This window comes from Callorhinus ursinus, unplaced genomic scaffold (genome assembly GCF_003265705.2).
Source record: "Callorhinus ursinus isolate GAN/ISIS: 27379988/994484 unplaced genomic scaffold, GSC_fseal_2.0 scaffold57, whole genome shotgun sequence".
Classification (NCBI taxonomy): Eukaryota; Metazoa; Chordata; class Mammalia; order Carnivora; family Otariidae; genus Callorhinus; species Callorhinus ursinus.
Genome location: NW_027397119.1, coordinates 6,515,068 through 6,537,800, shown reverse-complemented (window position 1 = coordinate 6,537,800; position 22,733 = coordinate 6,515,068). Strand labels below are relative to the sequence as shown.

The 22,733-nt window shown below is 51.3% G+C and overlaps 1 protein-coding gene across 12 annotated transcripts; it reads left to right on the top strand.

Moving 5' to 3' along the window:
* Nucleotides 1-1,393: 1,393 nt before the first annotated feature.
* CHIT1 (chitinase 1) lies at nt 1,394-19,815 on the top strand. 12 transcript variants are annotated; one of them, XM_073884545.1, is made up of 12 exons: nt 1,397-1,592; nt 4,189-4,299; nt 7,660-7,689; nt 10,823-10,907; nt 11,557-11,613; nt 13,149-13,314; nt 13,548-13,672; nt 14,398-14,521; nt 16,658-16,843; nt 17,144-17,257; nt 18,720-18,846; nt 19,361-19,815. In XM_073884545.1, the coding sequence occupies exons 1-12, from the start codon at nt 1,436-1,438 to the stop codon at nt 19,603-19,605; spliced, it is 1,527 nt and encodes a 508-aa protein (XP_073740646.1). In that variant the 5' UTR covers nt 1,397-1,435; the 3' UTR covers nt 19,606-19,815. The 12 variants fall into 12 exon arrangements, with proteins under 12 accessions (XP_073740650.1, XP_073740653.1, XP_073740648.1 ...); XM_073884543.1 differs by lacking the exon at nt 10,823-10,907 and adding an exon at nt 10,548-10,749 and having other exon boundaries at nt 1,398-1,592; nt 4,213-4,299; XM_073884542.1 differs by lacking the exon at nt 10,823-10,907 and adding an exon at nt 10,548-10,749 and having other exon boundaries at nt 1,398-1,592.
* Nucleotides 19,816-22,733: the final 2,918 nt, after the last annotated feature.

Below are 22,733 nucleotides of genomic sequence, written 5' to 3'. Positions count from 1 at the left end.
ACATTAAATACACAAACTCACAAAATAAGTATATAATTGCAAATTAGGATAAGGGGTTGGAAAGGAAAGAGCATGCTGCTTCAGGAGAGAGTATCAGGAATCAGGTAGTCAAGGCCTTTAGAACAGGTGACAGTTGAGACAACACTTAGAGGACAAGAAGAGGGAAGAAGGGACATTCCAGGCAAAGGGAACAGGATGTGCCAAGGCCCTGAGGTGGGAGAGAGCTGGTCATGTTTGTGTTCATGAAGTAGCACCAGAGCACTTGGGGTATGGTGATCAGTGTGAGCCTGAAAGCTGGGGCCAGATCATGCAGCACCCTGGAGGCCATATTCTCTCTCTGTTTCTTTCTTTCTCTCTCTCTCTCTCTCTCTCTCTCTCTCTCTCTCTCTCTCTCTCTTCCTTTACCCTCCCTCCCTCCCTCCCTTCCTGCGTCCTTCTCTCCCTTCCTCCTTCCCTCCCTTCCTTCCTGTCTTTCTTTCTTTCTTTCGAGATAGAGAGAGCACAAGCAGGGGAGGGGGGAGAGGCAGAGAGAGAATCTTAAGCCAGCTCCTCACTGAGCACGGAGCCCAATGACGTGGGGCTGCATCTCACGACCCTGAGATCATGATCGCAACCGAAATCAAGAGTCGGAGGCTTAACCGACTGAGCCACCCAGGGGCCCCTCTTTCTTTTTTTTCAATAGACAAGGATGAAGCACTTACTGTGTGCTGGGATATGTTCTAGGCAGTAGAGCTAAAGGAATAAGCAGGACGAAGCCCCTCCTCTCACAAAGCCCGCGCTCCAGGGATAGGCAACAGACGGCACGTGTGCATAGATAGATAGATGCTCCATGGGTAGAATCAGCTTGTGGAAGTACTTGACAGAAAACAAATCAGCAGAACAGAACAAAGAGCGACTTGAGAGGCAGGCACCACTTTATATGGACGTTTAGGAGAAGACTGAATGGGGACAAGGAGCCGGCCATGTGAAGATCACAGGGAAGAACATTCCAGGCAGAAGCAATGACAGGTGCAAAGGCCTTAATGAAAGAGCAGTCTTGGAATTTTCAAGAGACACAGTTAAGGAGGTTGTATTTTATTCTGAGTTCAGTGGCAACCCCGGAGGGGTCTTAGCAGGAGGGTGACAGGATGCGATTGCAGGTTCTCAAAGCCTGCCCTGGCTGCCGTGTGGAGAATGGAGGGCAGGGGACGAGAGAAGGAAGGAGGGGGGGCAGTTACGAGGCTTCCAGGGGACAGGGCGAGAGCTGACGGGGCTTGGGGATGGCGGAGGAGATGGAACAGGAGGGAGGGCTCTTCGTAGCACCCGGTCATGTGAGGGTGGGGGAAAAGGGGGGGTCAGGGGTACTTCCTGGGTGCCTGGAGGAACCGGCTGGGTGGTGGGGAAGAACTGGAATGTGGGAAGGAGCAGTTAACGGACTTATGTGAAGGCTCCTCACATGCTCAGCGTGGGGAGGCACAGAGCGGCGTCGCGGGGAGAGGCCCGGGCCCGCCTGGCTGGGGACGGTGCCACAGTGCAGATGGGACGCCGGCCGGCGGCAAGGGCAGAACAGCGTGACGCCACCCATTGTGATCGGGGTCTCATGCTGAGATCCGGTTGGTGCTCGGTCACTTACAAGCCCTTCCACACATTCTCTACTCGATTCACTTCACCAGGAAGATAGGTAGCGTTGTGTCCATTCTGCAGATGAGGAAACAGAGGCTTGGAGACATTGTAACTCGCCCCGGCTCAGACAACTAGGATGTGTGTGAACCAGAGCAGGCTCCAGAATTTCTGGAGAAGAGTCTGCTCTGGGGTGGGGCAGGCTGGGGGTTTATCTTGAAGTTTTATTGTGTATCAAGCGCACTGGCCTTACCTGAATTTGTTTTTTTGGGGGGGAGGTGTGGCTGAGAGAGGGTGAGAGAAGCCAATGGGGATGGAAGAAAGGGTATAAAGCCCCCTGATGTCATCTCTTGGGAGATCCACTGAGGCACACCCAGGCCTTTCGGTCTTCAAGCGGAGTGTCTTCCTGCTCTGGGTAGAAGGAATGGCTCCCACATGGCAGGAGTTGGTGTGGACCAGCATGACTGGGGAAGAGGCAAGGCTTGACTCAGATGGATCCCTGTAAGATGTGAGGGGCCAGGAAGTCTGCCCCGGGAGGCAGAAGGCCAAGGAGCAGAGGCATGGCATGCTGTTGATTAGCGCTTGCTGAAGGTACCAGGGATCTTTCAGCTTAGACATGGGCCACCTGCACTGGAGGCCGAGACCTGCTTACTTGAGTTAGAAATTCACGGGTGGGTATTCTGGGTCACTCCCTGGGCTTCGCCGGACATGGGCCTGTCTTCTGCTTCTCAGGCCTCGACCCCAGGCTGTAGCTTTCTATTCCTTGATATTTTGCAGTTTGGGTCAGGCCTATCAGGTCAGCCTCAGATATACCCTACCTAGTCTGAGACACAATTGCCGAAGAATTCCAGGTTGATAAAGCAACGCAGCCCCTTCCTCCCCTGCTGGCATGTCCAGTGCCCTCCCCCGCAGAGCCCCTTAGCAGAGCTCACCCCCAGTCTGCTTTCCTCAATCGGTGCTTCTCAACTGATGGGATGCTGTCTCACTGTCCCTGCAGTATGATGGGCGGTTTTGTCTGAGACGACCTATCACTGAATATCTGGTATGCTTGCCCAAACCATCCTGCCTTTCTCTCTTTGCCTGCCACACTACTAGTTCTCAAAGCTCTGTTCAAGCACCACTCCCCCGGCCTCCCCTCGCCCTCTCTGGCTGGGTTCTGGCCACCCCCCTTTACTTCCAGGACACCCTTTCATCCTACCCCGTCCTCACTACTATATATGGTGTGGGGGGCCCAACCTTGATTCTTTCTAGTTTGGTAGACAATTAAGTCATTGGCATTTATGAAACATCTTTTTCCTGCCCAGTTGAAACATTGCCTTTGTTGGACATATGTTTTCCATATATGCTCAGATCTACCCCTGTTTGTCTGCTCTGGCGCCTATTCCATGTTTTGATCCCAATGGATTTATAGTAAGTTTTGTATAGTATGTCCCTCATCATTACTATCTTTTTTTTTTTTTTTAACTTGAGGAGACTTAACATTTTTTTTTAAAGATTTTATTTATTCATTTGAGAGAGAGAGAAAGTGCATAAGCGGGAAGGAGGGGCAGAGGGAGAGAGAGAAGCAGACTCCCCACTGAGCTGGGAGCCCGAGGCAGAGCTCAATCCCAGGACCCCGGGGTCATGACCTGAGCCAAAGGCAGACGCTTTAACGGACGGAGCCACCTGGGCGCCCTACGGAGAACTGACACTTTTTTAATGATATAGTTTCCCTGTGCAGACACATGTTTGGATCTTGTTTATGTCCTGCAATAAGTTGTATAGATTTTACTATCAAATTTATTGTTATTAAATTTAGTCCTAAGTGTTTTATAGCTTTTGACACTTCTGTAGATCAGACATTTGCCCCCGTTTCTATTTCTAATTGGTTTCTGCTAATATAGAGAAAAGCTATTAATTCACCTTAAATCCAGCAAATTCTGTTTTATTCCTGGTCTATTTTTTTGAGAGTCTAGAAAACAGAAGGGTTTTGTAGATATCCAAACATATCTACAACTATTGGCAGTTATATCATTCGTATACTATATATATTTTCCCCTTTTCTTAGTATAATAGCCAAAAAATTTTTTTAAAGATTTATTTATTTTTATTTATTTGAGAGAGAGAGAGTGGGAACGGGAGGAAGGGCAGATGGAGAGGGAGAGAGAGAATCCAAAGCAGACTCCCCACTGAGTGTGGAGCCCCACATGCGGCTCGCTCCCACGACCCTGAGATCATGACCTGAGCCGAAATCAAGAGTCAGACACTCAACTGACTGAGCCACCCAGGTGCCCCTATAATAGGCAAAATTTTAAAACAATGCTGAGCAACTGTGGTCGTAGCCTTCAAGCTTTCTTTATTACTTATTTTAATGGAAATGCCTTTAGCATTTCAAAGTTTATGACATGTATTGTTGGTTTTTAGGAGATAGGGCACATAGCTGCATTTGCCAGTGTCCCCAACTGAAGGCAAATCCTTCCCCCGCAGAGGTGCCATGGAGCTGATGTGGAGGACATGTTGATCTTAGTGTCGAGGGGGCAAGAGTCAGAGCCCCTGACCCTCATCAGATTTTTCCCCGAGGAACTTAGAGGAGCTTGTTTCATATAATAGGTTCCTACTTATTTTCCCTTGAAGAAATGGTCTGGAACAAAAAAGAAAACAATAGAAGAAGAAGAAGAAGAAGAAGAAGAAGAAGAAGAAGAATCAGCTGCATTAACCAAGGTAGCAATGCTAATGGTGGGCTACTGGGTATAGTGGAAACCCTACGTGAGTTGGGCCAGATGGGTATTTGGAGCAACTCAGAATGCTGGGCCCTGCTGTTCAGCGTCCTCTTGGGGACAGGAAGCTGAGTCAGAGAAGCTCCAAGCTGACAGCTCAGTTGTGTTTGTGGGGGTGGCCAGAAGGTGAAGGAGGCCCCTGGCTTCTCTGGAGAAGCGATCTTCACTCATGCATTCACCCTGCATGACTGGAAGTACTTGACAGAAAACAAATCAGCAGAACAGAACAAAGAGCGACTTGAGAGGCAGGCACCACTTCACCCTCCCCTTCTCGCTCACATCCCAGGAGCTGCAGATCTCAGGGGACCCTGAGCAGGCTCCTTTGAAGGATCCCTAAGGGAAGGGAACAGAAATGATCAAAAAAGAGGCCATGGCTGGGGCGCCTGGGTGGCTCCGTCGTTAAGCGTCTGCCTTCGGCTCAGGTCAGGATCCCGGAGTCCTGGGACCGAGCCCCACATCGGGCTCCCTGCTCCGCGGGAAGCCTGCTTCTCCCTCTCCCACTCCCCCTGCTTGTGTTCCCTCTCTCATTGTGTCTCTCTCTGTCAAATAAATAAATAAAAAATCTTAAAAAAAAAAAAGGCCACGGCTGCCGCAGGGAAGGCGAGAACACAGGGCCTGCCCATCTGGGTACCAAGTTCCCACCCTCTTAGGGACCTCACAGAGGTTACCAGGACCCTGAGCTCTGACACACACACACGGCAGAACCAGGAGTAAGAGCTGCCAATGTGTAATGCCTTCCCAATAATCCTCTGAGGATTTCACTTCACAAATGAAGAAACTGGAGCTCAGAGAAGTTAAGGAACTGGCTCAAAGTTGTGCAGAGAGTAAATGGCAGAGCTGGGATTAAAATCTAGGCAACCTGACCCCAGAACCTGCTGCCACTGGACATTCCCACTCAGCCATCCAGGCCACTCATATTAAGGTCAAGGATCAAAGATCTGATCACCTAAGAGCTGCCATTCGCCTGGGACCCTGGAGTTCATGCACGCACCAGACATTGTCTGCAGACAGAATCAGTAACACGAACACAGTTAGGTCCTATGGTGGGTTGAACGGTACTCCTCCCCATGCCACCCGCCCCTGAAAAAGGACCTCAGAATGTGACCTTATTTGGCATAAGGGTCTTTGCAGATGTAATTAAGGCAAGAATGTCAAGAGGAGATCATCCTGGATTAAGGTGGGCCCCAAATCCAATGACAAGTGTCTTAGTAAGAGGTAACAGAAGATACACAGAGACACAGGGGAAAGGCCATGAGACAGAGATCAAAGTGATGCCACCACCAGCCAAGGAATACCAGAAGCCATCAGAAGCTGGAAGGTGCAAGGGAAGATTCTTCCTTAGAAACTTCAGAGGACAGATGGCCCTGCCAACACCTTGGTTTCAGACATCCGGCCTCTGGAACTGAGAGAGAATGAATTTCTGTTGTTTTAAGCCTCCCAGATTTGTGGGAATATGTTACAACAGCCATAGGAAATTAATATATATATAATTTATAGGAAACAAGGCATTCAAGGGGCACCTGGCTGGCTCAGTCAGTGGAGCATGTGACTCTTGATCTCGGGGTTCTGTGTTCAAGCCCGCGTTGGGCATAGAGCTTATTTAAAAAATAAATAAATAAAAGACAAAGAAAACCAAGGCACTTAAATCTACTAACAAGCTCATAGTTGTCATTTGCCATTAGGTATTTTTCTCAATCAATGACTATAAAATATATTAGTATCATGTAGAGGGTAATAAAATAGAACTTTCATGAAATACATATTATATTTGCAACCCTATCATCTTACAGAGAGGGCAAGTGAATTCCAGAGGGGGCAGTGGAGAAGCAAGCAAGCAGGCTGGTCAGGAGCCCAGTTCCCCCGACTTGTGAGTCATCCCTTTTCCTCCCAAGCCCATTAAGTTATAGGTCACTCACAGTCTTCACCAACTCCCACCAAGGAAATGAGAACCGTGCTTGTCCAGCAGGAGGCTTAGAAACATTTCCTGCTTCCCTCTCTCTGCCTCCCAGTTTTGGTCATGCCAAGGGCCCAGTTTACACTCTGTGATTGTTCCAGAAAACCAAGAATTGCTAAAGGCCATTGAGTTAGGTTTGCCCAATCCATGCTATGTGACACCCTAGCTTCATGCCACACCCCAGACCCTCTCTTCCCGCACCGCCACCGTCTGATTTCAACACTTCAGGCTACGGTGGATCAGGGCAGCCTGATAAAAGGAGAGCAGGTCTAGAGAGCTGGTGGCACAGGCTGGAGTCTGGTGCCGAGCCAGCACCATGGCACGGTCCATGGCCTGGGCAGGTGCGTGGGCACTGTCTGGGAGAGTGGGCTGGGCCCAGGGAGCTGTGAGGAGGTGAGCATGTGGTTATTAGGTGGCTTCTTGGTGCTGTCTGCAAGGAAGCGGGAGAACTTCAGAGGGTCATTCCGTTCCTGTGGGGTCCCCCTGGACTCTTTTAATCCAAGAGACTTCGTGCTGCAAGGAGAGGCTTTTCTCAACAGGCTGAAATGGACTTTTCCTCCTGTTCTGCAAGCCCAGAGTCAGCAAACACCACTGCAGTGGGTGGTTTTATCTTTCCCATGTTCTTAGTCTTCTGCCTTTGGCCTTTTCCAAGGGATGCCCACTGCCAAAGAATTCTTCCCTAATTCTGTGCTGGTTGTCCTGCAAGAAAGAGGGCAGCCTGGAGGCCATGACTTTGGGTGTCCTTAAAAAGTGTTCACACAGGTTCCATTAGGTTAACAGGAAAATCCAAGGTCACCAAAAAGCTGAAATAAATCTTTCTAAAGGAGTCCTGCTGGGCCCTAGGTCTCCAAGGATGCTGGTAACTCAACCAAGCTCTTAATGAGGTGCAGTGGGAAAGCAGCAGGAAGTAGGGAACTAGTGGGGGTGAACAGAGGTGCAGAGGGCTCACCGAGAGATGGCATCTCTGACCTAGCCCTTCCACACTGGCTCTCACCAGCCCCAGGACAGTTTTTCTGCTTGTTCCAAAAGAAACATTCTCTCCTCACGGGTTTTCCTAGAATCTTCCTAAATATTGATGTTCTAGGGAGGGGCAGCCTCTGTTCTCAGAAACCCATCAGCTCTGGGACTAGTTCAGGCCAGGGAGGGTCCCTGATGTCTGGCCGGGGTGAAAGGATGGACACAGTGCCCTCCTGGGTCCCTTTTGGACAGAAGAAGTTTGATTTGGAGGAAACCACCCTGGGCCTACCCCTCTCTGACCATCTCTACCTCCTGGGCTTCAAGAGGCAGATAGGGTCCGGGGAAAATACGAATGACCTCTTAACCTCTGCCTTCTCTCTTGTGCTGCTTTAGGTTTGATAGTTCTGCTGACAATCCAGTGGGGTAAGTGGAGCCTTTCTTTTTTGTTTTGTTGTTTTGTTTTGTGTTTGTTTGTTTGTTTGTTTGTTTGAAGTAGCCTCCACACCCAGTGTGGAGCCCAACGCGGGGCTTGAACTCATGACCCTGAGATCAAGACCTGAGCTGAGATCAAGAGTTGGATGCTCTCTTTTTTTGGAGGCAGGGAGGGTAAGTGGTACCTTCTTGAGGCCAGCCCTGGATCCCCTCAGCCCCTTCCCTGGGCTCTGCTGCCTTCCCCACTCGCTCCCCAACCCTGACCCCGACCCCCACCCCCCACATCAAGAGCTCTTGCCAGATTTCCGTGGGGCTTCTCCTCCAAAGCTCAGGCCCCTGCAAGTGTCCTTGTGCCGCAAACAGCCCTGCCGTTCCTTCAGGGAAAGTTCTTGCCGCCTTACCTACTAGCCCAACTGCATGTCCATGGGGCCAGCTTCACTGTCAAGCTCTCTCAGGTCTTTCCTGAGGTCACTTGCTCCAACCTCTGTGCTCTCACAGAGCTGAACACATTTCCCAGTATGTATGTCAGTGTTGCTAATTATTGGCATAGATGTCTCCCCGACCAGGCGGTGAGCTCCTGGAGGGAAGGAGCTCAAGTCTTACCCAGCTCCACATCCCAGCCCCTTAGCTCCACCTAGACAACATACTCCCGTTTCTGCTGGACTGATGGCATGTAGGGCTCAGGGGAGCCAAGAAGGGCTACTTCCCGTGTCAGACAGGAGAGAGATCTCTGGGGGATGCTCAGCAACTTGGATTCTGGGGTTCCCTTCCCACCCCACCCCACTCCCTGTGTGTCCGTGGCCCCAGGAATGCTGGCTCCTCAGACCCTCATCTTGAGGCGGGGCTGTGACATTAGACAAATAGTTCTCCTCTTGGTCTCCCAGGAGGCAACAGCCTGAGGCCACAGAAATAACAAACATGGGGAAGAAAGGTTGAAGATTTCCCCAAAAGCTGAAGTCCAAGCTACTTCTGGGTTTATGGTATGGTATATATATTGGTATATATATGGTATATATATTAACAGAGTCTTGTGTGAATCAAGGGTTCATATATGTAAAGCACTTAGAACAGAGCTTGCTGTCTGCTAGCAACGTTCTGAGTATTTATTTATTTATTTATTTATTTATTTATTTTTTAAAGATTTTATTTATTTATTTGACAGAGAGAGACACAGCGAGAGAGGGAACACAAGCAGAGGGAGTGGGAGAGGGAGAAGCAGGCTTCCCGCCGAGCAGGGAGCCCGATGCGGGGCTCGATCCCAGGACCCTGGGATCATGACCTGAGCCAAAGGCAGACGCTTAAAGACTGAGCCACCCAGGCGCCCCCGTTCTGAGTATTTAATATCTTAACTATCCATACAACAGTACTTTGAGGTAGAAATGATGATCGTTCTCATGATATGGAGCAAAAAACTGAGTAACCTGGCTGAAAAGCAGCAGAGTTGGGATTTCAACCCAGGCATTAAAATTCCAGAGACCCTGCTCTTAACCACCACATTTTATTGCCTCTCTAGTACAAAAATCCATGGACAATATTTGATATAACAGGGTATGATGTAAGAAGAGCCTCCAGGCTTCCTCCTAGATGGTAGGTCCTAGGATGTATTGTTCCCCGGGTTAACCCTTTGCTTTGGGGAGTTCACCAATCCTCCTCCTCCTATATCACTGCAGGCTACATTCCCAGCCCCCACTGGCAAGTTCTACTCCTGAGTGGCCTCTGGCTAGAGCCAGTGATGACCCAAGGACTCCAGCTTCTCCCAGGGGAGTCTCAGACAGCTCCTCATGCTCTGGGTTTCCACACAGCCTCCTGTAGACACTTTGCACCCCCTTCCCTCTCCCCTGACCTCTTACTGGCCACATGGAAGGCAGAGGCGATTGCAGAGAGACCCTGTCGGGGCTAAAGGAAGTCCTCAGGTCTAGACACTGGCCATAGATGTACTCCAGTACAAACCCACGATTCTGGCAAGTCCCTGGCATAAAATGTTGGCTCATGCAGACCACACCCTCATAGACCGCAAGTTCTGGAAGAAACCTCAGCGACCAACCCGTCATTTTCAGCTGGGGACCCTGGGCCAGAGCTGAAGAAGCAATCGGCCCAAAGTGCATTTCTGACAGATGCAGGAATAAAAGTCAGCCTTCTTGCTGTCTGGTTATCTGGTCAACCTAGCATAGCACTGACCTCTGTGGGGGCCATCACTGCTAGATCAAACTTCTAGGAACAAGACGCCCCACCCCCCCAAAATTCCCAAACTTTCTGGGGATTCCAGAAACAACCTGCCTTTTCCTAGATAAAACAAACTCTTCATTAGAACCTTATCAGCGATATTAACATAGATTTTCTGCAAGAAATAAAACTTTTTTATTTTATTTATTTATTTTATTTTATTTTTTAAAAATTTTATTTATTTATTTGACAGAGAGAGAGACAGCGAGAGAGGGAACATAAGCAGGGGGAGTCGGAGAGGGAGAAGCAGGCTTCCTGCGGAGCAGGGAGCCCGATGAGGGGCTTCATCCCAGGACCCTGGGATCATGACCTGAGCCGAAGACAGACACTTAACAACTGAGCCACCCAGGCGCCCTGAAATAAAGCTTTTTTAAAGCAAGACTTAAAACATAAACGCAGGCATGTAACTGAGGTCTCTTCTCTGCTACTTCACGTATTTGCATTTTAATGAATCTTCTGAAGTATTCCAAGCTGCATTTTGAAAGTTCTGCCGACCTGCCTTCAGCAGGTCAAGAGTCATCGTTAACACTCTCTGGCATTACGTAGGTTCTGCTCCTGGGCAGAGGATGACAGTCCTCAGCAGACCCTTATGACTGCCATTTCTTTTCTTTGTCCCCAATGGCCAGGCTCTGCCGCAAAGCTGGTCTGCTACTTCACCAACTGGGCCCAGTATAGACAGGGGGTCACTTGCTTCTTGCCCAAGGATGTGGAGCCGAACCTGTGCACCCACCTCGTCTATGCCTTTGCGGGCATGAACAACCACCAGCTCAGCTCTACAGAGTGGGACGATGAGGCCTTATACCAGGAGTTCAATGGCCTGAAGAAGATGTGAGCTGCTCTGGAGGGGGATGGGAGGTAGAGAAGGCAGGTACCTCTTCTCAGAGTCAGAAATCTTCCCCAGGGCTGCAATTCAGCTACAGACCTGCTATGTGGCTTTGGGCAAGTTGCATCACCTCTCTGGGCTTTCCTGTGCTTATATGGAAGAGGTAGGGGTAGAGAGGGACTCCTTTTTTTTTTAATATTTTATTTATTTATTTATTTATTTGAGAGAGAGAATGAGATAGAGAGAGCACGAGGAGGGGAGGGTCAGAGGGAGAAGCAGACTCCCCGCTGAGCAGGGAGCCTGATGCGGGACTCGATCCCGCGACTCCAGGATCATGACCTGAGCCGAAGGCAGTCGCCCAACCAACTGAGCCACCCAGGCACCCGAGAGGGACTCCTTAAGGGCCATTCTAGTTTAGGTCTAAGTGGGGTCTGGGTTGGGAAACTGTTTCCCTCTGCTGGGTATGCATGCCCTTCTTCTTCTTAAAGTTTATCCATCCTTTAGGTCAAGTGTTATCGCCACCTTGACAAAACCTCTCTATGGATCCGCCCTTATCTCTGCTTCCTGAGTTCTTTGTCTGTATATCTCCCTAGCCAGATGGGAGGCCCTTGAAGGCAGGAACATGCCTTTTCTTTCCCAATCTAGAGCTCCCCCATCCAGGCTCTATGCATAGGGACTTACACAACCCCCACCCCATCAGCCGCCCATCAGGGCACCCACCACCCCTTGCTTTCCCCATCAGTGAGGTGAGCCCCGGGAGCTGGCTAGGCATTAAATTCTGTCAATTCCAGCATTTGTGTTGTCTTTCCTAGGAATCCCAAGCTGAAGACGCTGCTTGCCATTGGGGGCTGGAACTTCGGCACCCGGAAGTGAGTTGGCCGTGGGCACCTGTACGGCAGAGCCAGTGGGTGGAGACCCGACTTACTGGCAAGGGAGAGCCCTGGTCAGGGAATCAGGCCAGGCTGAAGTGTAGTCAGGGTGAGGGAGTCGGGAGGGGAGGCTGGACTCTGAGGGCTGACCTTCTTCTTGGGCTCTTGGTACCTCATTCGGAGGGCTGTGGAGGGGGCTTAGCTCCAGACTGTTACACATCCAGTCTTGCCAGGAGTGCAGGAGAGATTCTGGCCTCTTTCCAGGTCTCAGTCTCTTCCTCCAAGAAATGGGTAGAGGGAGAGTCCCAGCTAATCCCAGACAACATGTAGTGTCTATATTTCCGGAGCTCTGAAACAGGATATCTTATCTGAGAATTTTTGTTCCACCTCTGAGAGTGAGCTTGGCTGCCCAAAATATTGGCATTTCTAGGACATTTTTGAGGAATTATGGAGATAATGGAATGAGATATTTGAACCTAGACTTTTCCTAGAAAGTCCAGAATATAAGGTTCCCAAAGTTCTAAACCACTCTTTCTAAAACATTTTGGTTTTTTTTCCCCAAGATTTTATTTCTTTATTTGACGGAGAGAGAGCACAAGCAGGGAGAGCAGCAGGCAGAGGGAGAAGCAGGCTCCCCGCGGAGCAGGGAGCCCGACGCGGGGCTCGATCCCAGGACCCCGGGATCATGACCTGAGCCGAAGGCAGACGCCTAACCGACTGAGCCACCCAGGCGTCCCATTTCTAAAATTTTTTGGATCATGAGCCCTTTTGAAAACCTGATGAAATTTATGACCCACCTTCCCCAAATACTGTTTATACGCAGATTTTTTCCTGGAATTCAGGGGTTTCTCGTCTGGGGATCCCAGCACGTGGACCCACTTAAGAACTGCTGCTATTAATCAAATTAATGAGTCAATAGAAAACCAATTAAAATAGGATCAGAAACCTTGAGACACTTCTTGGAGGGATCCTGGGCATCAGGACGATGTGGGGAGGGGGTTCTTCGGGCAGCTCAGGATTTCAAGGAGCTCTGGACTAGTAATAGCACAAGCATTTTACGAATGTGAGTTTGAAGAAAATGACCGTGTTAACCCACCGGGGAGTGAGGACCGCAGGCTCTCGGGTTACCCAGATCCTCACTAACCTTGCTGTACTTCTCTCTGTTCGTTTTAGAAACTGATTGCTCTTCTTTTCTAAACCTCCACGCTGGGGTGACAGCCAGCTCTGACTCAGGGTAGGACAGTTCTCTGAGCAGGGACATGGCAGTAGGCTGGTGGGGGGCATTCGAGGAGGCAGAGCTCCAGGCAAGGCAATGTGCCCTGGGGACAGGACACACTTCTGGGTTGTCTCTTTCTGAGGCCAGGCTGGTAACTCCACGGCAAATATCTCAGCAGCCTCTGAAGCAGCCCTCCCAGCATCCTCCCGGCCCAAACGGCCGGCCACCTATAGCCTGAGGAGTTTCTCGCTTGTGTCTGAGGGAGAGAGTGGCCCCCTGTCAGCAAGGCAGGCCCACACTGTCCTTCATCACCCCACAGGTTCACAGATATGGTGGCGACAGCCAACAACCGTCAGACCTTTGTCAACTCAGCCATTAAGTTTCTGCGCAATTATGGTTTTGATGGGCTTGACCTTGACTGGGAGTACCCAGGAAGCCGGGGGAGCCCTCCTTCAGACAAGCAGCGCTTCACAGCCCTGGTGCAGGTATGACTGGGCGGGGGAGAGTGTCACCCCACTGGCCAGGGGGGGCCCGGACCGGTGGCCTCACAGGACATGTGGGTGCTGCTATGTCCCCGGGGCCCACTGCTTCATGTGTTAGCATAGCACAGACCAGCCCTGTGGTCGGTTTTCAGACTCCTGAGAGTGAGCATCTGCTTGGAGCCCCCAAGGGCCTGTCTGGTCCCTGTTTCTGTGCTTACTCTGAGTTGCCCCTGCAGGACCTGGCCAGCGCCTTCCAGCAGGAAGCCCAGACTTCGGGGAAGGAACGCCTCCTTCTGAGTGTAGCCGCGCCGGCCAGGAGAAAGGACATAGATGCTGGATATGAGGTGGACAAAATCGCTCAGTGAGTCTCAGGCAGATGATAGGGAAGCCGTGTTCTCCGAGGTGGGAGAGGCCACAGCAGGCTGAGCTGCCCCGGGAGTAGAGCAGGAGCTCACCTGCGAGGTATCGTTTTGGGAAAGGCCGACCATCCAGCAGCAGACCCAGGCAGCATCTGCTCACTGTGTCAGCTACTCCAATGTTCCAGATCCTCTCTTTTGGAATCCTTGCTCTTTTCCTTGGGAACTCAGTCTTAACATCAAGCACCCTGGGAGGGCAAGAGTGAAGGCCAGAGGATGAGTCATCTGGATTCTGGCACCCCAAAGTGTTGAGGGTGCACCTGCGTGCTTGTTAGAGAGGCGGGATCTCAGGCCCTACCACAGGCCTCCTGAATGAGAGCCTGTATTTGAATGAGGTTCCCAGGTGATTCATGTGCACACGAAAGTTTGAGCAACACTGAGCTAGAGTTGCCTCCAAAATGGTAAGGGCACGAGGTGTCCTGAGGTTGCTGTGGGAAGGATGCCAAAGACGGGAGCCGCCAACCCCACAGTCGGAATGACAATGACCTCAATATTGGGGACTTGGAGGGGAACTAGGGAGTGCTGTTTGATCACCTCTTACAGACCAGGGGTGAGCCTGCACCCCTGTCTCTTACCATGAGGTCCTGTTCTCGGCCCCACAGTGAGGGCAGGAAGGAGCAAGGAGGGGCTGCTCACTAGTCCCTCACCCCTCTCTCCACCCCTCCTGCAGGAGCCTGGACTTCATAAGCCTCATGGCATACGACTTCCATGGCTCTTATGAGAAGACCACAGGACATAATAGCCCCCTCTACAAGAGGCAGGGGGAGAGCAGGGCAGCAGCCAAATTGAACGTGGTGAGTGGCTGCAGGGGCGAGGCAGGACTCCCCATCCACAAGCCCTGTCAGGTGGCCATTTTTTTTTAAGATGTTATTTATTTATTTGAGAGAGAGCAAGAGCCGGGGGTGGGGGTGGGGGCAGAGGGAGAGGGAGAAGCAGACTCCCCACTGAGCTGGGAGCCTGATCCCAGGCCCCTGGGATCATGACCTGAGCCGAAGGCAGACACTTAACCAACTGAGCCAGCCAGGCGCCCCCAGGTGGCCTCTTTTGAGCCTTGAGGCCCTACTGGAAGGGAAAAGCAGCGTAACAAAGCAGGACACAGAGTAGCCAGGACTTTTTGTTTCTTTGCTTGTTTCTTTTCTTCTCCTATGCCAGTTCTGAGGGGAAACCTTACTTCTGTGTAGCATCCTGGTTGATATTAGACACAACAAACCAATTTAACGACATCAAACAAAGCAGTGACTCATTAGGAGGCTGCCTTTGAGCTTGAATGTCCAGCGAAAATAGCTTCTTGCTTCCTCCCTACCCCCCACCCCATTTCCTTCAAGACAATGGGTAAACTTTCCCTCCTGGTCACTCCGATTGACCTTCTGAAGGTGCTTTCGGAGGTGGAAACTTTCCTAAGCTGATAACACATCAGGAAATGTCCCTCGGGGCAGCGCCCCTCCACCCCAGTCCCAGCCCCTGCGAAGGGCTGGTGTGGTTTTCAGGCTGAGGTGAGTGGAGGTTTCCTGCCTGGCTCACCCGGGTGGAGCCGCCCAGAGGGTTTTTATAAGCCCACTCTGCATTTTAAAAATTAAGAACAGTCTTATTCTTTCTTTTTAAAAAGTAAACAACAACAACAAAAAACCTTAAATAAAAATGCTTTTTAATTTTGAGGAGCCTGAATCTTAAGTGTACCAGCTTGGGTAGAACATCTTAGACTTCTGGGGCTCTTTCACAAATAAGGGACACATCTTTGAGCACTTGAGTCAGGCATCCGTAGTTCACACTGAGCCCAGCCCCTGCACCCCTATCTGGAAAACTGTGGGTCCCGGGGAAGCCAGCCCAGCCCAGCCAGGAAATACCCAGAGACGTTCAGCTGAGAGGCGAGGGCCCTAAAGCCCACCAGCAGCACTATGTTCTCCAGGTTGTGTGCCCTGGATCCACATGGGGAAGGGAGGCCTTTCTCCTCTTACAAAGAGGCCTTCTACTCTCTGCACTGTGTGCCCAGGACTGCTTCTGGCCAGAAGGTGACTTGTCCAAACTTGCACAAAGTGCTATAGACCTCAGCAGGGGGCCCTGCCCTCTGCCTTCGGAAAGGTCCAGTCTGATCAGAGATAAATCATGTAGACCAGCAAAAAGAAATAAATATGGATATATTAGGTGAAAAGTGTTCCTTACTTAAGTGCTAAGAGAGTATGGAGTAACAGGAGGACTTAGATTTGAACAGAAAGCTTCCTGGGGGAACCCCGTAATCCTGGCTTGAGGGAGGAGTCGTCATTATTTATTTGTTCCACATCCTTAGATTGGGTACGTCCGCATGTCACAGGCTGGGGATGTCACGTCAAGTCATACATGAGGGGGAAGGCCCTGGTCAGGTACACATGAGGACACCATGTACTCATTTATTCTTTCTGTCTGAGCATCTAAGTGTTGAGCATTGTTCTAGGCATGAGGAACACAGAGATAAATGAAGCAGACCGCAAAGAGCACAAGCATGATCACAGCAATTCGTTACCGCGTTTTGCTGGACCTTATACCTGCGTCATAGCTTGTAATTCTTGCAATTTTAGTTGTTTCTATGTAACCGACCGGAAGCCCAAGGCTCAGCAAGGTTAAGTAGTAAGTTGCTGAGACAGGCAGCGATCTCGGCTGCTTTGCTCCCTGACGTATCCCAAGCATCTAGCCAGGCGCACAATGGGCCGTGAATAAATATTGGCTCCGTGAATGGTTGTCTGACTCCAAAGCTCACGCTCTTGGCTAGATTGCCATGCAGCTTCTCTTTCTCTGGGGTCAAGAATCTAAGACAGGACCTAAAGAAGACAGGCCAGGGTTGGAACACTAGTAAGGCTGGAACACTGTGAAGCTTCTCTGAGGCCCCCAGCTTTGGAAGACCAGAACCAGGCCAGAGGCAAGGTGAATTAACCCTGCCCCTCCTTGCCTCTCACCAGGACTCTGCTGTGCAGCTGTGGCTGCAGAGGGGGACCCCTGCCAACAAACTGATCCTTGGCATGCCCACCTATGGACGATCCTTCACCCTGGCCTCCCCATCAGACACCGGAGTAGGGGCCCCAGCCACGGGGCCTGGAGCCCCTGGCCCCTTTACCAAACAGGGAGGGCTGCTGGCTTACTACGAGGTAGGAGAACCCACAGCCACCCCTAATATGGGGTGGGGTGGGGGCTGCTGCTTCTCCCATAGTTTCTGAATGAGGATGTCAGGCATAGCGAATTCCGGCTTGGTGAATCCTATCCATTATCTGTCATCTTGGATTATCGTTAAGCCCCAGTGCCTCATTGAATCCAGGGTCCTAGGTCACTCAATCTAGAACCTCCCGGGTCCTGCAGACTCCTTCAGGCAGGAGTTTTCCACTCTCTAGTCTCCTCTTGGCAAGGGGGCACAGGTGCCTCCTCCCCAGCTCTGCCCTCTGCTCCTACAGGTCTGCTCCTGGAAGGGGGCCGTTGAGCACAGAATCAAGGACCAGAAGGTACCCTATGCCTTCCAAGGCAACCAGTGGGTAGGTTTCGATGATGTGGAGAGCTTCAAAACCAAGGTGAGGCCCAGCCCTGCTGGGAGTGGCGGGTGGTCCTGGGTGGGCCCGAGCCTGTCAATAACACTGAATGATAACATTCAGAACCTCTTCAGAGAGGAGTCTCCTTTAAAATATCTCAACATGTCACAGATCTTCTGGTGATAGTATTTTGTATTTTTACCACCTATTGATTAAGAAAAGACATGATCACCAAAAGTTGCTCTACATTGAGTACCACTCTTGGAAGAATTTGCATTTTATTACATACTTGTATTTGTTTTTAACAAAATGCAGATTCTACAGACATATGAAGAGGAGACATACAGTGAGGTGTATCCTTTTATTCAGCTCATTGACAATATTTGGTGCATGTTCAAATTATAGACCTTTTGATTTACTTATATGACCATCCCCCCATCAACTCTTGCCCAATGTTGGTGGTTCAAAACAAGTGCATTTATGTATTTCTTTTTCTTTTACAGTTTTTAATTCAAATTCAGTTAATTAACATATAATGTGTTATTGGTTTCAGAGGCATAGGTCTGTGATTCATCAGTCTTATATAATACCCAGTGCTCATTACATCGCATACCCTCCCCAATGTCTATCACCCAGTTACCCCATCTCTCCACCCCCTCCCCTGCATTTATGTATTTCCATGCCTCTGTCCCCCATGAGACTGTGACCTCCTGCAGAGGCACCCGCGCCTGTTCATCTGGACAAGTCACATCCCTTATGATGCAGGGCAGACAATGGCAGGTCTTCCTAGAGGGGTAGATCAAGGGCTCTGGGAGAATTGAGCAGGGAGAGTGATCCTGGCTGGAGGAGACAGATGGGAGAAGGGGTCATGGTGGAAAAAGGTCTTTGAGAAAGTCTGAAAGCAGAGAAGGTGGGCAGGCCCCAGACCGGCCCTACCTTCCAACACCCTGCCTCATGCCAGGGCCCCCTGGCAGGCTTAGGGGACAGGGAAGCCCCCTTAAGGGAACACACAACCCTTTCCGGGGGACGACTTGGGGATCTAGTGGAGGAGAGAAGGCCCTCGAGGGAGGACAAAGACCTAAAGACAGGAAATTGTTCAGATCTCTGGGGAAGTTTCGTCATCCCTTTGGTAACTGGATTAATCACAACCAGCAGGCAGTGCCCGCAAACACAGCAGCTCAGCCCAGAAAAGACAGAGATGTTAAAGCTTCCAACCTACGGAAGTTCACACGCATCTACTCCTCACACCTCCACCCTCATGCCCACCCCAGGCCATGCTCCTGTTGAGGCAGGAGGATTCTAGAATGACTTATGCCCAGTAGGGATCAGGACTCGGTTACCTGGGCTTCTAGCCCAAGGCTGTGTCCAGAAGCCCAGACCACTCATGGCCTGGGGGTGCTGGAAACAAGAGCCCTGTCTCTGATGAAGAAGCCAGAGGATGGGCGCTGGGGCGGGCCTGGCCGGGCTGCCCCAGACTCCTCCTGTGGTCTCACTCCCCTCACAGGCCAGCTACCTGAAGCAGAAGGGCCTGGGCGGGGCCATGGTCTGGGCACTGGACATGGACGACTTCGCCGGCTTCTTCTGTAAGCAGGGCCTCTACCCCCTCATCAAGGCACTGCAGCTGGAGCTGAGTGAGTAAGGGGTGCGGGACCAGAGGCAGAATTCGGGGCTAGGGTACCAACACCCCCGCCCTGAGCTGCAGGTCCTGGCTCCTTCTGAGGAAATAACCTTGTCCCAATACTGCGATTTCCCAAATATCATGCACCCCTGAGGGCTAAGGAAACTGTTGAAACCATTCTCTTTCCAGGCTATTCTTCCCCTTTCTAACTGTGGCAATGCCCATGGGGGGTGTCGGTAACCGGGGCTTCTCTCTGGGGGCCCTCAGCCTGGGAACCGCAGCTTGCTCCTCTCTTCAAAGGGAAAGCTTGCGCTCCGCCCGCAGTGCGAGACCCCCGGGGGCCCTCGCCAGTGCGTGGCTGGTCTGCGCAGAGGGTGGGTGGCCATCGACTGCCTCTTACACGTGTGGTCCCCGTGTGGCCCATTGAGCTGTGCCGCAGCCGTGGGCATAGCGTTGTCGGACTGTTCTCTGCCTGTGGGTGGGGATCCCTTGGGGGAGACTTGGCTGAATCTTCCCTCTTTCCCCAGGTCTTCCCTATATGCCTTTAGGCACCCCAGAACCGGAAGTCCCCACACCACCCCGTCCTTCTGAACCTGAGCATGGCCCCAGCCTTGAACAGGGCACCTTCTGCCAAGGCAAAGCCGACGGGCTCTACCCTAACCCTTGGGACCAGAGCAGCTACTACAGCTGTGTAGCGGGGAGGCTGTTCCAGCAGAGCTGCCCTCAGAGCCTGGTGTTCAGCTCCTCCTGCAAATGCTGCACGTGGAGCTGAGCGCCCGAGGCCCCTGGAGCCCCAGCCACCAGGCCCCTGGGGTCACTCCACGGCCTGCCTCCCCAGCTCTCCCCAGGGGCTGCAATCCCGTGGACCTCTCTGGTCTTTCCGTATCCAAGCGTTCTGCTCTCAGCCATGGTTCCTTTTGTTCTGGCCCTGCTGGGATGCCTCTTTTACTTGCAAAATAAATCTGTGGTTTGCACCCCACTAGCCCTGGGTGTGGTGACTTACAGCGCCTCTCTAAGCACACTGTTAGTTCAAAACTGGGGAGGTGGGGAAGCCAAGAGGAGAGGGTAGCATAAGGCATGCAGAGGTGAGAAGGTGGCCCATTCCGGGCGTGACAGGCCTTGCGTCACGTCTCACCACCTTCCAACCAGCAGCTTTTAGGGCCCAGGTGACCTCACCGGAGAGCTTTTCCCCCCCACTCACCTCCCCTCAGGTGTCATTCCCAAGATTCACACTAGATGGCAGCAGAGAAGAGCTTTTTCTTGGCTCAGCAAGAAAACGGGAATCCAGACCCCAGGTAGGTAGGAGTTGAGGGCTCACTTTGAGATAAATCCTGTTTCAGGCCCCTCCCCTGCCTTATGTCACCTACTGCTCCTATTTGGCAGATGAGGCAGGGACGATATTATCCTTTTTACAGGAATTTAAACCAAAGACTGATTCTCACCCAGTTCTGGGTGAGAACTGAGGCCTACCGAGGTCAGGATGGGCCAGGAGAGTACACACATGCAGCCCCTTGGATAACTGAGCTATCCCAATGGTCCTTGCGGCTTTGGGTCGAAGCTTGATCATTCTGGTTGAAGAAAATCTGCACGTCACCTGATGGCCCATCTGGCCTTGCACTCACCCGAGCTGGGTTTTGCGGGGGGACTCAGGCAGGCAGCTGGAGTTGGGGCTGGGTGGGAGAGAGGACTTGGCCTAACCCTCTACCTGAGTACAGCCAGTATCAGATCCCCAGAAAAATGACTTTCGCACTTCTCCGCCCCGCCCATCCTCAGGCCTATGCCCCGCCCATCCTCAGGCCTATGCCCCGCCCATCCTCAAGCCTTCTCAAGTCTGTTCTTCTTCAGCCCAGGGCGCCGGTCTGCTCTTACACACATTCCCTTCCTTTGAGGTCTCAACTCCAAGGAAATATGCCACATCCGTGCCTGACATGAGCCTCCTAAGTGGTCAGAATGGGGGCCTGGGTGGCAGTTTCCTTTTGGGTAGTGCAGACTGACTTCTGGCTCCACCACCTACTGGTTGTTTGACTTTAGGCAAAGAAACAGAACCTCATCAACTCATCCGTCAGGTGGTGTTAAGCCCTCCTCTTCGTGATCAGCACTCAGGCCTTCCCTTCCTCCTCCTTTCTCTGTCCTTTCTTTACCTCCTGGGGGCCGGATAAGTCAATAATTTAGCAGAGAGGGGTGCCTGCGTGGCTCAGTCGGTTAAGCATCCGGCTCCTGATTTCAGCTCAAGTCATGATCTCAGGGTCCTGAGATCAAGCCCCGTGAGGGGCTCCGCGCTCAGCAGGGAATCTGCTTCTCTCCCTTTGCCCCTCCCCCTCTCTCTACTAAATAAATACATCTTTTAAAAAAAGAATTTATCAGAGTCTCCTTTTGGCAGAATGAGCTCTTGCACGTGTGTCTAAAGCCCAAGTCCACCTAAATACGCAGTATTACATTGGTGCTAGCTTCATTCTCAGGACAGTATTAACCGCGGCCTCTCTCTGGTCTTCTCCAAACCCGTGGTCCTCGTGTCAGCTGAGGCCAGCGCCACCTGTCACTGGTCTTCTCACTGGTCTCCCTGCTTCCCGTCCCTCCCCTGTCCTGGCCAACCTCCACACAGCCACCAGCTCGATCTTTCTAAATTTTGGATCGAATCCTAGCATTCCCTGTGCTTAGTAACTACCAACCACTTCCACTGGCCAGAGAACCCAGTCTCCATCATGAACACAGAGTCAAAACGCTTTATCAGGCCCCTGGTCTCCTGGTCTCATTTCCTTTCATCCCATCCCAGTTTGGTGGTCAGGTCCCCAGACGCCCGCGTTTAACCTCAGCCATGCCAGCTTCTCACAAGAAACCCCCAGACTTCTGTCATCACCCCATTAGCCTTGAACCCCAGCCCCAAAGCAAATATTGCTTAAAACAAAATTTTTTTTAAAGATTTATTTATTTATTTGAGAGGGGAGGATGGACAGAGGGAGAGGGAGAGAGAGAATCTCAAGCAGGCTCTCCCCTGAGCAAGGAGCCCAATGTGGGTCTCGATCGCATGACCCAGGGATCATGACCTGAGCTGAAATCAGGAGTCGGTCACTCAACCGACTGAGCCACCTGGGCTCCCCAGCAAATACAATTTTTTAAACTAAACTTTTTCCCTTTACCCATCAGCCTGCCCCACCAGCCCCCCAACACTTACTTATAGACTAGGTGATGCGCCCCTGTGTGGAGCAGGCCTTTGAGTCAGGTGCAAATGCCCCTCGATTATTGGTGGGATCAGCTTTGAGCAATATCGTTTGAAAGGAATTTTTGTATCCCTCATGTGACTTAACCCATGAATGTCTGGCCACTCTACCTAACAGGGATGACCACTCAGCCCTATAAAGGACAGGTCCCTCTGGCCTTCTCTCTGAGCACGTTCATAGCATTTACCACCATGACTAATACACCTGCCAGAACCCCAGACAAATACTTAACCCTCATCCCTTCTCCCAACCGGGACCCAGCTCTCCTGGTGGGCCCACAGCCCCCTGCCCCCACCTGCACCCACTTCCAAACGTGCCACACCCTACCTAAGCAGTGAGAGCTGAAACTCTATTGTTTTTATTTTGTTTTAATTATGAAATCTACCATGTAGACAAAAGAGTGTTTAAAATACGTATGTTCCGGGGCGCCTGGGCGGCTCAGTCGTTAAGCGTCTGCCTTCGGTTCAGGTCATGATCCCAGGGTCCTGGGATCGAGCCCCGCATCGGGCTCCCTGCTCAGTGGGAAGCCTGCTTCTCCCTCTCCCACTTCCCCTCCTTGTGTTCCCTCTCCCGCTGTGTGTCTCTCTCTGTCAAATAAATCAATAAAATCTTTAAAAAAATAAAAAAATAAAATATGTATGTTCCATATTTCCCATGAATCCATTACCCAAGTAAGGAAACA